Source organism: Melospiza melodia, chromosome 2 (genome assembly GCF_035770615.1).
Source record: "Melospiza melodia melodia isolate bMelMel2 chromosome 2, bMelMel2.pri, whole genome shotgun sequence".
Lineage (NCBI taxonomy): Eukaryota > Metazoa > Chordata > Aves > Passeriformes > Passerellidae > Melospiza > Melospiza melodia.
Window position 1 is genome coordinate 71,760,657 of NC_086195.1, and position 11,919 is coordinate 71,772,575.

At 41.4% G+C, this 11,919-nt stretch overlaps 1 protein-coding gene across 2 annotated transcripts in view; it reads left to right on the forward strand.

The window, feature by feature from the left end:
* LOC134414354 (N-acetylated-alpha-linked acidic dipeptidase 2-like) overlaps nucleotides 1-5,883 on the forward strand; it is a 31,436-nt gene extending 25,553 nt beyond the window's left edge. For both annotated transcript variants that reach the window (XM_063148835.1, XM_063148834.1), the window contains exons 17-19: nucleotides 1,653-1,734; nucleotides 2,985-3,077; nucleotides 4,648-5,883. In XM_063148835.1, the coding sequence (XP_063004905.1) occupies nucleotides 1,653-1,734; nucleotides 2,985-3,077; nucleotides 4,648-4,837 (365 nt within the window). In that variant the 3' untranslated portion in view covers nucleotides 4,838-5,883. The remainder of the gene's footprint in view (nucleotides 1-1,652; nucleotides 1,735-2,984; nucleotides 3,078-4,647) is intronic.
* Nucleotides 5,884-11,919: the final 6,036 nt, after the last annotated feature.

An 11,919-nucleotide genomic window follows, 5' to 3' on the forward strand; every position in this document is an offset into this window, starting at 1 on the left:
TAGATTAAGGTTCTTATTTGCATTTGGATTCACATTTTAGCTGTTCATCTGCAACAATGAAGGCTGGAATGTTTTTTTCATAAAATTTGTGCATGTAGTCATATGCTATCAGAAAATAATGTTTTCAAGCGGGGAATAAAGAAATGTGATGTTTTCTAAAATAACCAACATTGACAACACTGAAGAGCTAGTGAACATGAGCACCAAGTTTCTTACATTATTTTTCAGATGGTCTTTTTTTTTTCTCTCTCTTAAATCCCCTCCTACTGCTTCTGAAATATAATCTGTTGTTGTGATATGGCCATGATGTCAGCAGGGCAGGACTCTGCCCCTGGCAAACTGAGAGCTCTTGCCACAGGGTTGTGGACAAGTGTGAATTCTCACCCTCACAAGGTGACATGTCCCTCTGGGCTGCAGTCTGTAAACAGCTCGCATACATAAGATCTGTGCCTCCAATTGCACCAACTAAACAACAGCAGTAAGACAAAAATGAAGCGAGTGTAGGCTTGTGATGAACAAATAAGTTTGCTAGAAATAGAGCAAATGAGTCTGAGGAACAGCTTTCAATAGCAGCCCTTGGAACAGAAAGCCTGTCACGTGAAATTGGATGATAAAGCTATAAACAGTGAAGGGATAATAGTTGGCCAGCAGAGGACTGGATTTAGGGGATGATCTAATCCTATGTCCCATCTTCCTGCACAGTTGAAGAGAGGATACTCTGGTTTAGCCAAAGTCTTCTGAAACTTGTGGGCAAAATTTACAAGTTTTAAACTGTCTTCCTTTCTAGTTGAGTTGATTGTTGATGGGGCCAGAATTTGGTGTCATAACCTCCACCTGTGATTTATTCTGATAACTTGCATAAATCAATACTTTTTCCAGGTCTGTATTAAATAGAGCCTTCCACATCACAGCTGCTACTGCTGTTAAAAGGAAGGCCTGCTGCTTCTCTAAGTTGTTCCACATGTGTTGGATGTACTGGGCAGGGAAAAGCAGCAGCCATTCCTGCCCACCTGCCTGCACACAGTCAGGCAATCCCCTGGGGGCTGAGTGGCACTGCTGGGGACAGCACGGGGGAACCTGGCACAGGCACCTCCTGTGCTGCAACTCCAGCGTGCAGCCAGCACAGCACTTGTAACCTGCTGTGCCTGTCCCTGTGTGCCACGACAGCTGTGCCTCACCTCACGCTGCCCGGAGCACGAATCACACTCTCCTGTTGTGCTGTGAATGGCACATCGTTCTCCTCAGCAACATCCTGCTGCTCTTCCACAGCCTTCTGGAACAGCTGGGGTTTCTGATGGAAGTCAGGCTTTTTATACCTGAACACGGCAGTGCATTTGTTTAACAGGAAACTGCAGAGCTCTCAGTTTGCAACGACAGCCAGTTTTTTGCTTGCAGGGCAAAGGGAAGATGTATGGTTGTGAAAGCTTTCCCAAGCACTCTGCTTTACTGCTGCTCTCATTGCACAAGGTATTTGCTAGTAGTGCAGCTCTTTAAAGTCTGCACTAGGGAAAGTAATCAATTATGTAGAAATTACAAAATTATTGCTATTATATCAGCAAGACAAATATAGTTCTTCTCCCACTGGGCAACTGAAAGGTGTATTTGACTTAGTGAATACCATGAAGTTGTTCACGTAGTCCTTCCATTTCTAGATCCTCTTATTTCTGCTGTGGTGAACTTCTCAAAGGCTGCTTCTGAATTTCACAGGAGACTTGAACAAGTTGACAAGAAGGAGTAAGTCAGAAAAAAAATATTATTTACATATATGTATATATGAATATATTTATGTCCTGGTTTGCCTTAGGGAGCCAGAGTGGCAGTTCTTTATTTCTTCTGCTACACAAGGATTCTCTCTGATGAGTGTAGAGCAGAGCTCTGAGCCCTGAGACAGGCAGTATCTCTTAAGATGAATTAGCAGATACAGGAATGTTTGCTGTGATTGATAGTGTGAGATGTAGAGCTTATTACTAGTATCAGGTTGTCATTAAAATTACTGTAATACGTGGAAAGGCAGGTAGCAATGAAAGTTAGAGTTGGACTGAGAGCTGTTTAGACTATACATGAGTGTTGTAGGTGATGCCATTTGCAGGGATAGAATGTAAGAGAATAGTGCAGAAGGTAGTCTCACCCCTGAGGAGTTGCAGCTGTACTAATCACCAAAGATTAGGAACAGGCCTGCCCTTAATAGGCCACGGCTGTGTCCGATAAGAAGAAGAGTGCCACAAAAGAGTGGGTTAGCTGGGTGAGGAGAGAGTTGGAGTTTGTTGGTTGTGCTGTGAAGAGAGCTGCAGTTTGTTGTCTGTGTTGTGAAGAAGGAGTCAGTGCTGCAAGGAGATGCCCTTGAGAAATCACTGAGAAGGTGTGGGACTTTTGCAATATGATGACAACAATGCCAGAATTTTTCCTTTCAGCACACTTCAAAGACAGAGGATGATGACTCAGAATATCTGAGATATCCATATGATGCTTGACAGCCTAAGGCCCCTTGCAGGACTCCTATGCTCTCTGAGTGCAGTCACTGCAAGCCACATATGATACCAGTTGTGTTTAGGCAGCTGAATCCCATCCCTACTATGTTACTGTATAGACTGGAACAGGACTATGGACATTTGGTTTATGGGTAGACACTAAACTTTAGCTATCTTCATCTGTGTAAATCTTAGTCTTCTCCATTCTCTTAAGTGCCATCTTTCCAGTGCCATTTAATAATAAACAAGTATCTGACACTCTCAGAAAGTTTCCCATTTTATTTTTGCATAGTGTAAAATGCTGTTTTCTAACACAGAAATATCAATTCATTAATATAACATGGATTTAGAATCTCCATTTGCAAAACCTCATATTTTTTTGTAAACTGTAAACCACGCTTGTCTTTTTTTCTTTTTCTGTCAAAAAAAAAAAAAAGAGAAGGAAAGTGTTTTAAATTAAACTGGGAGATCATGTTTCCCTGATGTGTGATGTTTCTCTGTCTCCCTCTCCTGCAGTTCAATTGCAGTGCGCATCATGAATGATCAGCTGATGTTGGTAGAAAGAGCTTTCACTGATCCTCTGGGCTTGCCAGGAAGGAAGTTTTACAGGTGAGGCTGAAAGTTTCTTGACCTGCTGTCTAAGGCACCCTATTTTTGCAGCTGACCGGTCAGTTGAATTGCTGTATGGGTCTCACAGCAATTACAGCTCAACACATTGCTTTAAGTACAATTCAGCAAGTAGTGGGCTTTTTTTATAATCCTTAAGGAGAACTCCTTGGCTACACCAGTCTTGTGGAGCCAAATTCCTCATTTGGTTCTTTTTATTAGCTGTGGTTAAACCACAACAGCATTGTACTCTGACTTTTACTTGTAGGTGTGCAGTACTACTGCTGTTACAACTTGCTCATGTGATTGTCTGCAAAGTGAGGATTGAGTGAAGAATGAATGAACTGTATTGAAAAATAAAGTGAAAAGAGTTTAGAGTAAATGAGAACAGATGTGTAATGAGGGTCAATTGAAGAGAGAAGCCAAGAAAGGCGAGCTTGGAGGGTTTGGAGAGAGAGGGACCCTTCAGCACAGGATAAAGGCCTGTGAGCTGTGCTGCACAGCCTCATCTGTCCCAGTTTTGGCTGCTTCTGTAGGTGCTCCAAAAGGTTAAACCACTAACTACTATATCCTTTGTAGAAACCCAGGGGTTTTGTTAGGAATACCTGTCAAGATGCCAGCTTTCAGTGTCAGGGGTGTAAGTACCTCACTTTGCTTTCAGTATCCCCCTTTTCCTAACAATTGGATATGTCTGACTCACTGATGGATGGCTTTCATGCCATGCCAGAAGTCTTTCAGGCAGCTAGAACTGGAATCACACTTCCATCCTCCTAGGATAAACTGTCATTAACACTTCGAGAAGAATGAAGTAATTTCTTTCTAGAAATTTTCTGTTGGGTGTTGGGTATCATTTGGAGCTGTATGAGTTTTGTTTTTATTATTAGTTCTTACTTGCTTGCATTTATTAATGAAATTTTAATGTTTCTTTTCATTTGGGAGGACTTTTTCGCATGGTGTAAATGTGCTTCGATACTTCATAGTTATAATAAATTTAAATGCAGATCTACAGCTATTAATTATTTAGGAAAAAAAAACTATACCAAAAAATAAGATTGATATTTTGTGCAATTCTGATTCATTATGATCACATCTCTTCTCAAAAATTCATGCTTTTCTCAAGAATTCGCCCACAGATTTTTTTTCTCCCTCCTTTTAAATTCCTTTCCCAGGTAAGTAATCTGCTGACCATCATGCAGCTACTTAGTTGTTTTTGAGGTTTCTACTCCATTTCTCACAATACACCTGTAACTAGTTTTACTCCCTGTTCTCGACTGGCAAAATTCTTAGACAGGTTTGTTGAGCTCCCATTTTCAAAAAGCGTAACATGATTTTGTTCCTAATTAGACAAATGCGTCATCTCTTCCCAAGGAGAAGGTCTAAATCTATGCCCTTTCCAACAGATTTTAAACTTGGGATTGTTCCTGTCCTTTGAAAGATCAATTTCCTATGTGTTTAGTGAGTTCTGATCTTCCTGGGATTCATAGCTGTTTATATAGTACACATACAATGAACCCACACCCTATTAATAGTTTATTTTATGCAGGATAATTGCCTTTTTCTTCTTTTCCCACAGACACGTTATCTTTGCTCCAAGCAGCCACAACAAATATGCAGGAGAATCCTTCCCAGGAATCTATGATGCCATGTTTGATATCGAAAGCAAAGCTGATCAACGTGAAGCCTGGGAAGAAGTGAAGAGGCAGATTTCCATTGCAGCATTCACTGTGCAGGCAGCAGCAGACACACTGAAGGAAGTAGCATAGGATGAGGGCTTTGAAAACTCCCACAGCAGAGTGTGGCACACAGAGCTGTCGGGCTGCTGCAGTGTCCCAGTGTCCCTGACTGCCTGAGTCTCCAGCCTCCCAAACCACATGGCAGGCGAGCAGAGCTCTGTGTGCCAGAGAGCTCCTGAGCTAGGAATTGCTGCATCTCTGCTACTGACAGAACGGCAGCTTCGTGAACAACCCTGGGTGGAAGCAAATTGGATGTGGGGAGAAGTGAAAAGGGGGGGAAGCAGGATCTTCCAGCTTTGAGGACCCAATGTTTTGGATGTATAGTTATGAAAACAATTATTTGCCAACCTACATGCAAATTTTGTCCACAGCAGTGATCAACATCACACATTTTGATGGAAAAAATGCAATACTCACCCTCTACATTTTTCTTGTTCTGATAACTACTTTTATAACAGAAGACACCAAAGGCATCTCTGCCTTTCAGAATCTATTTTGCAGGACTGGTGAATGCTCTTTACACTGATTTGCTTTCTTTTCCTTGAAAAAAATAAGTGACTCTCCTACTGGTTGCCAAAGCAGTACTGGCCATTCTTGATAATCAAGGAAAACAGCTGCCTATGTGCAGAAACCCAAAAGCACACTTTCAGTGGAGTGCACATTCATCCCTCTGATAGTCTCCATGCATCTCCCTCCTTTGAAAAAGTGCAAATCTCTCTCCCTGCTCTTCTTGGCACCTTTTCTAGTTCTGAACCCATGGCAGCTTTTGTTCCTATTTTCTCCCAGGCAATCTCTTTCATATTTTTTCATCTGAAGGAGCTGGAGGACACTTACTATCAGCATGGAGCTTGAGATAATTCTGTCTTCAAGTAAGACCTGAACAACATTTCCCAGTAGGAGCTGATTTGACATTCAAAGAGGAACTGAAATGCTTGAGAAGGCCAGTTGTACAAAACTGTTTAGTTTGTATAAAAAGAAAAAAAAATTAAAATTTCTTGCTTCATTTGCCCTTTAGGCATAATTCTCATCTACTTGCTTTAAAACTAATCAAATTGCTAGAATTTTACTGAATCATATTCCAGCTTGTGGAAACTGACATTAGCCAATTTCATCTCTTAGGTAAAATATACTGCACTTTTTCTCACTACCATAAATTGCACCACGTTGTAGGAATAAAATCTTAGTTTTATGGGGAATAGAACAGATGTGGCCTTAAAAAGGAGAGAGTTAGAAAAGCAGGACAGGGTTAATGTTCTCATCTCAGATGCCTTGAATTCAAACACGGGAACCAGAAATAATTTGTGGGAAGCTGTTTTGGGGGATATATGCCAGCAAGAAGAGAGGGTTTCACTGGCATTGCCTCCAATACACCTCCATGAAGGATGAAGGATTGTGTGCTTGTGGATGTTTTTCTCATACCTTACTAGTAGCTCAGTTGCTTTTTGCAGATCAAACCTTAGGCACATGACGAGGAAATTACACTTCTACAGTCCATTCTGTTGGGAAATGGAGTGCAAAACTGACTTTGCTAGCACGCACATAAGAGACAGGAGTAGCTGATGCTGGGGCACAGAACAGGTGATTCTTTTCCTCTGCTCTGGCAAGGCTCCACCTGGAGTGCTGCTTCCAGCCCTCAGGCCCCAACATAACAGCCATGTGGGACTATTGGAGCAAGTCCAGAGGAGGCTGTGAAGATGATCAAAGGGCTGGAGAATCTCTCATGAGCACAAGACTGAGATGGCTACGGTTGTTCAGCCATCTGGAAAGGGCAGGCTCTGGAAAGACATTATTCACAGCCTTTGAGTAGCTAAAGAAGGCTGAAGAGGGATTATTTACATGTGTGTAGTGATAGGACAAGGAGGGGATGGCTTCAAACTGGAAGAAGGTGGGTTTAGAGAAGAAAAAATTCTTTACTGTGAGGGTGATGAGGCACTGGGACAGGTTGCCCAAAGAAGTTGATGCCCCATCCCTGGAGGTGTTCAAGACCAGGCTGGAAGGAGCTCTGAGCAACCTGAGGTCTAGTGGAAGGCATCCCTGCCCATGGCTGGAACTAGAGGATCTTTAGGGTCCCTTCCAACCTCAAGCATTCTATGATCCTATGAACAGTGGATACATTTTTGTTGTTTTCTTTACTTTTACCTAACTGGGGACACTCACACTTTTCATCTCATCTGTAGCTGAACTTACTGCTTAAGAATATCTTGCAAAGATGTGACTGGTACATAACTGCACTGGGTTTTTCTTCCCTTTCTCTGAATCGTGTGCCCTTCCTGCTCCATCATAACTTTACATTAACTGCAGTGGGCATTTCTGAATGTGCCACCAAGGGAGGGTTAGGATATCTGGATGGTGGAAAAAAGCCATTAGTACCTCTTCCTCACGAGCAGCAGCCAACTTGGGATCTGTCAGTGGTTGCTGCTGAAGGATCGTCAGAGTATAAGGCAAACAAGGAGCTTCCACATTGTAAGGAAATATTTGTTGAAGTTTTCTTCTTCTTTCATTTACAGAAATGTATAAACCAGTGAACAAATGTTTCACCAGTAAACACAACTCTTTCAGTGGCAGCTAGCCTTAGAGGTTCTGTACTATTACCTTGCTGCTGCAAAAGAGCATACAATCTCTCCTTGCTTCCCTGTGCAGTTTGAAGCTGTAAGAATAAATTACAGCTCACAGCAGGCTGAATGCACAGCTGGCATTGATTGCTTTGTTCCTCTTGTCAACTTAATTGATAACTGTGTGAATGTGAGATTCATCATGACCAGCTACATCCTGAGAAGTACACAAAATATATTAAATCTATTTCCATTCCTGTCTATAAAGTTCTACTGAGGCAGTGATATACAAACTCTTATAAATAAGGAAACCAAACCACTTATAAATTGCTTATACTAACTAAATTCCACAAAATCCCTTATTCTTGGTATTTTAAGGATCAGTTACTCAGACCTCCAATTGTCTTTCCTTCCTCAATGAGTAGAATCTTAAGTTTTATAGATAAGCAAATAAGACTCTTATCTTGTTGCTCTTCCCCAGTGCAAAGTGTAGCTCTGCCTTCCCATAATTTTAAAGTATGGGAAGAGAATTTTTCATAATAATCTTTACAGATGAGTAACACTGTCCTTCCCCAATTCCAGTTGCCCAGTTATTTCACTCAGCCTGGCTGAAACAATCAGTGAATCCTACAAAGGGGAGAAACTGACCCTTCATCCTAGTAGACTGGAGCTGCGAAACAATCTGGCAAAATTAAACTTGGATGGATCAAGTATCACTTGGATATCTGGGTTGTCAGTTGCCTCTTTAGAAAATCAGTTCTAAAGGGACAGTGCCTGGAAGTTTATTTCAGCTTGGAAATAAACTTTTTAGTAGGACCTGTTGCGTTAGTACATAAGGTAATAGTTTTGAACTAGAGAAGGGTCAATTTAGATTGGATACAAGTAGGATTTTTACAATGCAGGTGAGGAAACACCAGAACAAGTTGCCCAGATTGATGGTAGACACCCCATCCCTGGAAACATCCAGGATCAGAGCTCTGACTAACCTGATCTAGCTGAAAATGGCAATGGGATTGGACTGGATAGCCTTTAAAGATCCCTTTCAACCCAAACCTTTGATGCGATGATTGAGCTTCTCTTACGGTTGAAATACCTTTGCCTTGACTTTGGAAAGAAATCTATAACCCTAGGTGCTTCAGACTCACCTGGGGACCCCTCTCGGCAGCTGGTAGAAATTGGACATGCATGACCTGTTTTTTCCTCTCTAAATTCCCCTAGTTTTATTCATAGGATTTCAGTGTACAGTTAATAGTGCTACTGAAAAAGCTGACTGATGATGAACATCAGGAACTTCCCTGTGGCAGAGCAGAGAAGACAACACTAATTAAATGAAATACAGAAATCTTGCTTCTGCTCTTCAGAGCAGAACCAAAGTGTTCTGTTCCTCAAAGACTACCACCTGCCCATATAAAGTGTCCTTAAGAGAAACCAGCAGGAGCTGAATTTAGCAAGCAGTCTTTGTTAAGGTAAAAGATTGTTCCCATTACACCACTGAGACTTGTGCCAGTTAGAATCTATAAGGTCAAGGATGCTTCTGTCAGCATCAACAGTGCTTCTCCTGATGGATGCTGCACCCTTAAACATCTTCAGCTCGGGGAATCTAGGAGGAGGATAAGAGTGCTTTGTTAGGCACCTCATGCAGGAGGGGCTGGACCTGGTTCAATTGAACTCCAAACATGTTCCAACCTTTCATTAAGGGAAAGAACAGGAGAGGCAATAATAGAAAAGCATTTCACAGCAGGGATCGGATAAGAATAGACTTGCTAAGTTTACATGGCACCTTCCCCAGATGTGCTTTGCTAGCCTGCTGACAGTGCAGCTGACATGTTCCTGATGCTGCCATCCACACTACTTCCAAACTTGGCTGTACTTTTAGAAGGAAACCCAAGTCACAGTTGCTGGACACAGTGACGGTTGTGACAATGCACCCTTATGTAACCCTAAGAAGCAGGAGTCCAGGCAGAGGAACATGGCCGGCTGTGAACACTGAGCACTGAAAGATTTAGATCTGAGGTCGCTCATCCCTTCAGATATTTCTGCAACCACCACCCCCCTACTGAAGCATTGCTTTTGTTTTCTCAGCTCTGTCTCCTAAGCCATATTTCCATACTCTCCACCAGAACCTGCATGCCTAGACACCACCTGCCTGCACTAAAACTCTCTTCAGTCTGCAGCACACACCATATTATCCTGGCACTACCCTTACAGGAGTGTGGGTACTGACAGCAGTGATAGTGCTGTCCACTGCCACGGCAGAGGAGTCACATATAAGCACCCTGCCAGTCTTATTACAGGCAGAAAAGAAATACACTTTGTAACTAAAGACAGGTTCATTGTTGGAATGCTCAAAATCTTAACTGTGTGTTTGAAGAATGATTAGTCTCTACTATTAAAGAAAAAAAAGAGAAGAAATTATAGTCCAAACCTTTCAATGGAAAAGAAGTTATAATATTTATGAGCTGTTTCTCTTCCTGGGATCTCTGTTATCCAGCAATGCCCCTTCTCCAATCATCCCATATCAGTAGTCCTCTACACCACATCCCATGCCTCAGTTTTCAAGGCCTCTGCATGCATCCCTCTGCAACAGGGCACTAGAGTCAGCAGTAGGTTGCTCTACATAGTAAACCTGCTTTAGTTTTAGTAGTTATGTAAAAAATAATGTCTATAACAAGCAACTACAGAATGAGAAACAAGCTAAACCAAGTAAGGCAAGAGCCACCCGGACATGGGAAAAGTTTTAACAGCCAAACAAGCCAGAACAAAGCTGCAGGCAGGTTAAAAGATTAGACAAAGCAAGCCTGGCAGGTTCTGGGACCCTGCAGAGCTGGAACGAAGCTTCTGCCACACTACCAGCCACAGGAATCCTGTGTTCATTGGACTGTCAGCAGAGATCGGCATCTGGGTACTACGTGGGGGAGGGTCCCAAGTTTTCTGAAGAAAAATCATTAAGCACAGCTATTTATCCATAGTCATATGCACACTTAAGTGTCCAGTCCTGGTAACCTGAGAAATGGATGAAATTAACCCAGCTTTTCTTTCTGTATTTTCAAACCACCTCTGCTCACCCAATTCAGCCAGACAGGATTTTGGTTTTGCAAACACCATTCTTGTCATCTGCATTCTGATGAAAGACAACCTGCCTGAGGACCAGATACTTGTATAGGATTCAGAATGCGACTGCAGGACTTGGCACTTGCCTCTCAGGCAGCATTACACTGTTTTGTACTAAAACACAATTACCAGAATATGGAGAACCTCTAGCAAAATCTATCAGCTCTCTAACAGTTACTGCTCAGTCTGCACAAAACTATACTTCAAACTTCAGTGAAGAACACCTGCAATGCATGGAGTAAAAGGGAGGACGTACAATGCCACAGGTTGCAATACACTCCTGAATAGTTATGCTTACTGAAATACCCTTATGGGGCAGTTTAAGGTAAAACATATGTGCATTATATAATGCAATTGTGAAAAGCAAAAACTCATTAAAATTACACATGGTTTAGCTTAAGAATTATGTGCTCAGCATTTGGGTATTATCACTAAACCACACTGAACTTTTGGCCACTTTTCACTGTACAACTCCCAACTGTACTCAGGCAATGTGAGTCAATACAGCTGTTTAATTATAAATGCACATGTTGAGCTTGTTATTGAGCAAAACAAGCACTGACTCTGTGCTCACACAGCAAGGAGGTAAACCCTTACAAAGGTATGTGAGAAAAGTATAAAACACTGTTAAGTTCAGCTGTTGGGAGTTTTCATTTGCATCACCCTTAGCACATCTTCTCTGAATTATTTTTCAACAACAAGCATGTGACAATCTTTTTCTTAAAAGCTTATTTTCAACTACTTATTTCACCATCCTCCATTCATCTTACCAACCTTCTCTTTACAGCTGTTAATTGCTCATGGAAAGCACAAGCATCCCACTTAAGTTATCCAGTAAAGTAAAATTCTGGTAACAGAAGAGCCAACAAGCTTCCAGTTCACAAAGCTGCAGTTAAAGAACTTAAACTACCTCTTTACTGTAGGTTTTGAACGTGAGTTGACACTCCAAATGTTAACTGCTTTCACTATGAGCAGAACGTTTAAAATTTGGGTTGTTTATATACATAATGATATAACCTGATTACAAGGCATTCCCTTAAAAAAACCCCTAAATTAAGTCCCTTGGGGTATAGAAGCACACTGCATCAACTCTGCCTTGTTATACACAAGCCTGATTTCCAATTAAGGAGGAACAAATTAGGTTAAGCACATTAGCCTAGAAGTGTATTAGGTTAGTTTTTTTCCCAATCATGGAATTCAGCAATAATATTGCAGTATCAGTATTTCTCATAGGTTTAAATCACATTTCTGAGAACAAGGTTTCTGGACTACAAATATTTCACAGATCATTGTAATGTAAAAGATCTGCCTCTAGGTAGCTTTAAATGAATTTTGTTGCAATGCAGCTTTAAAATTTAACAATTAACTAATTCTTCAAATACTTGTTTCTAGCAGGTAACAAAAATATTTTATTCAAAAGGATGCTTCATTTTCTGATTAACACTCATT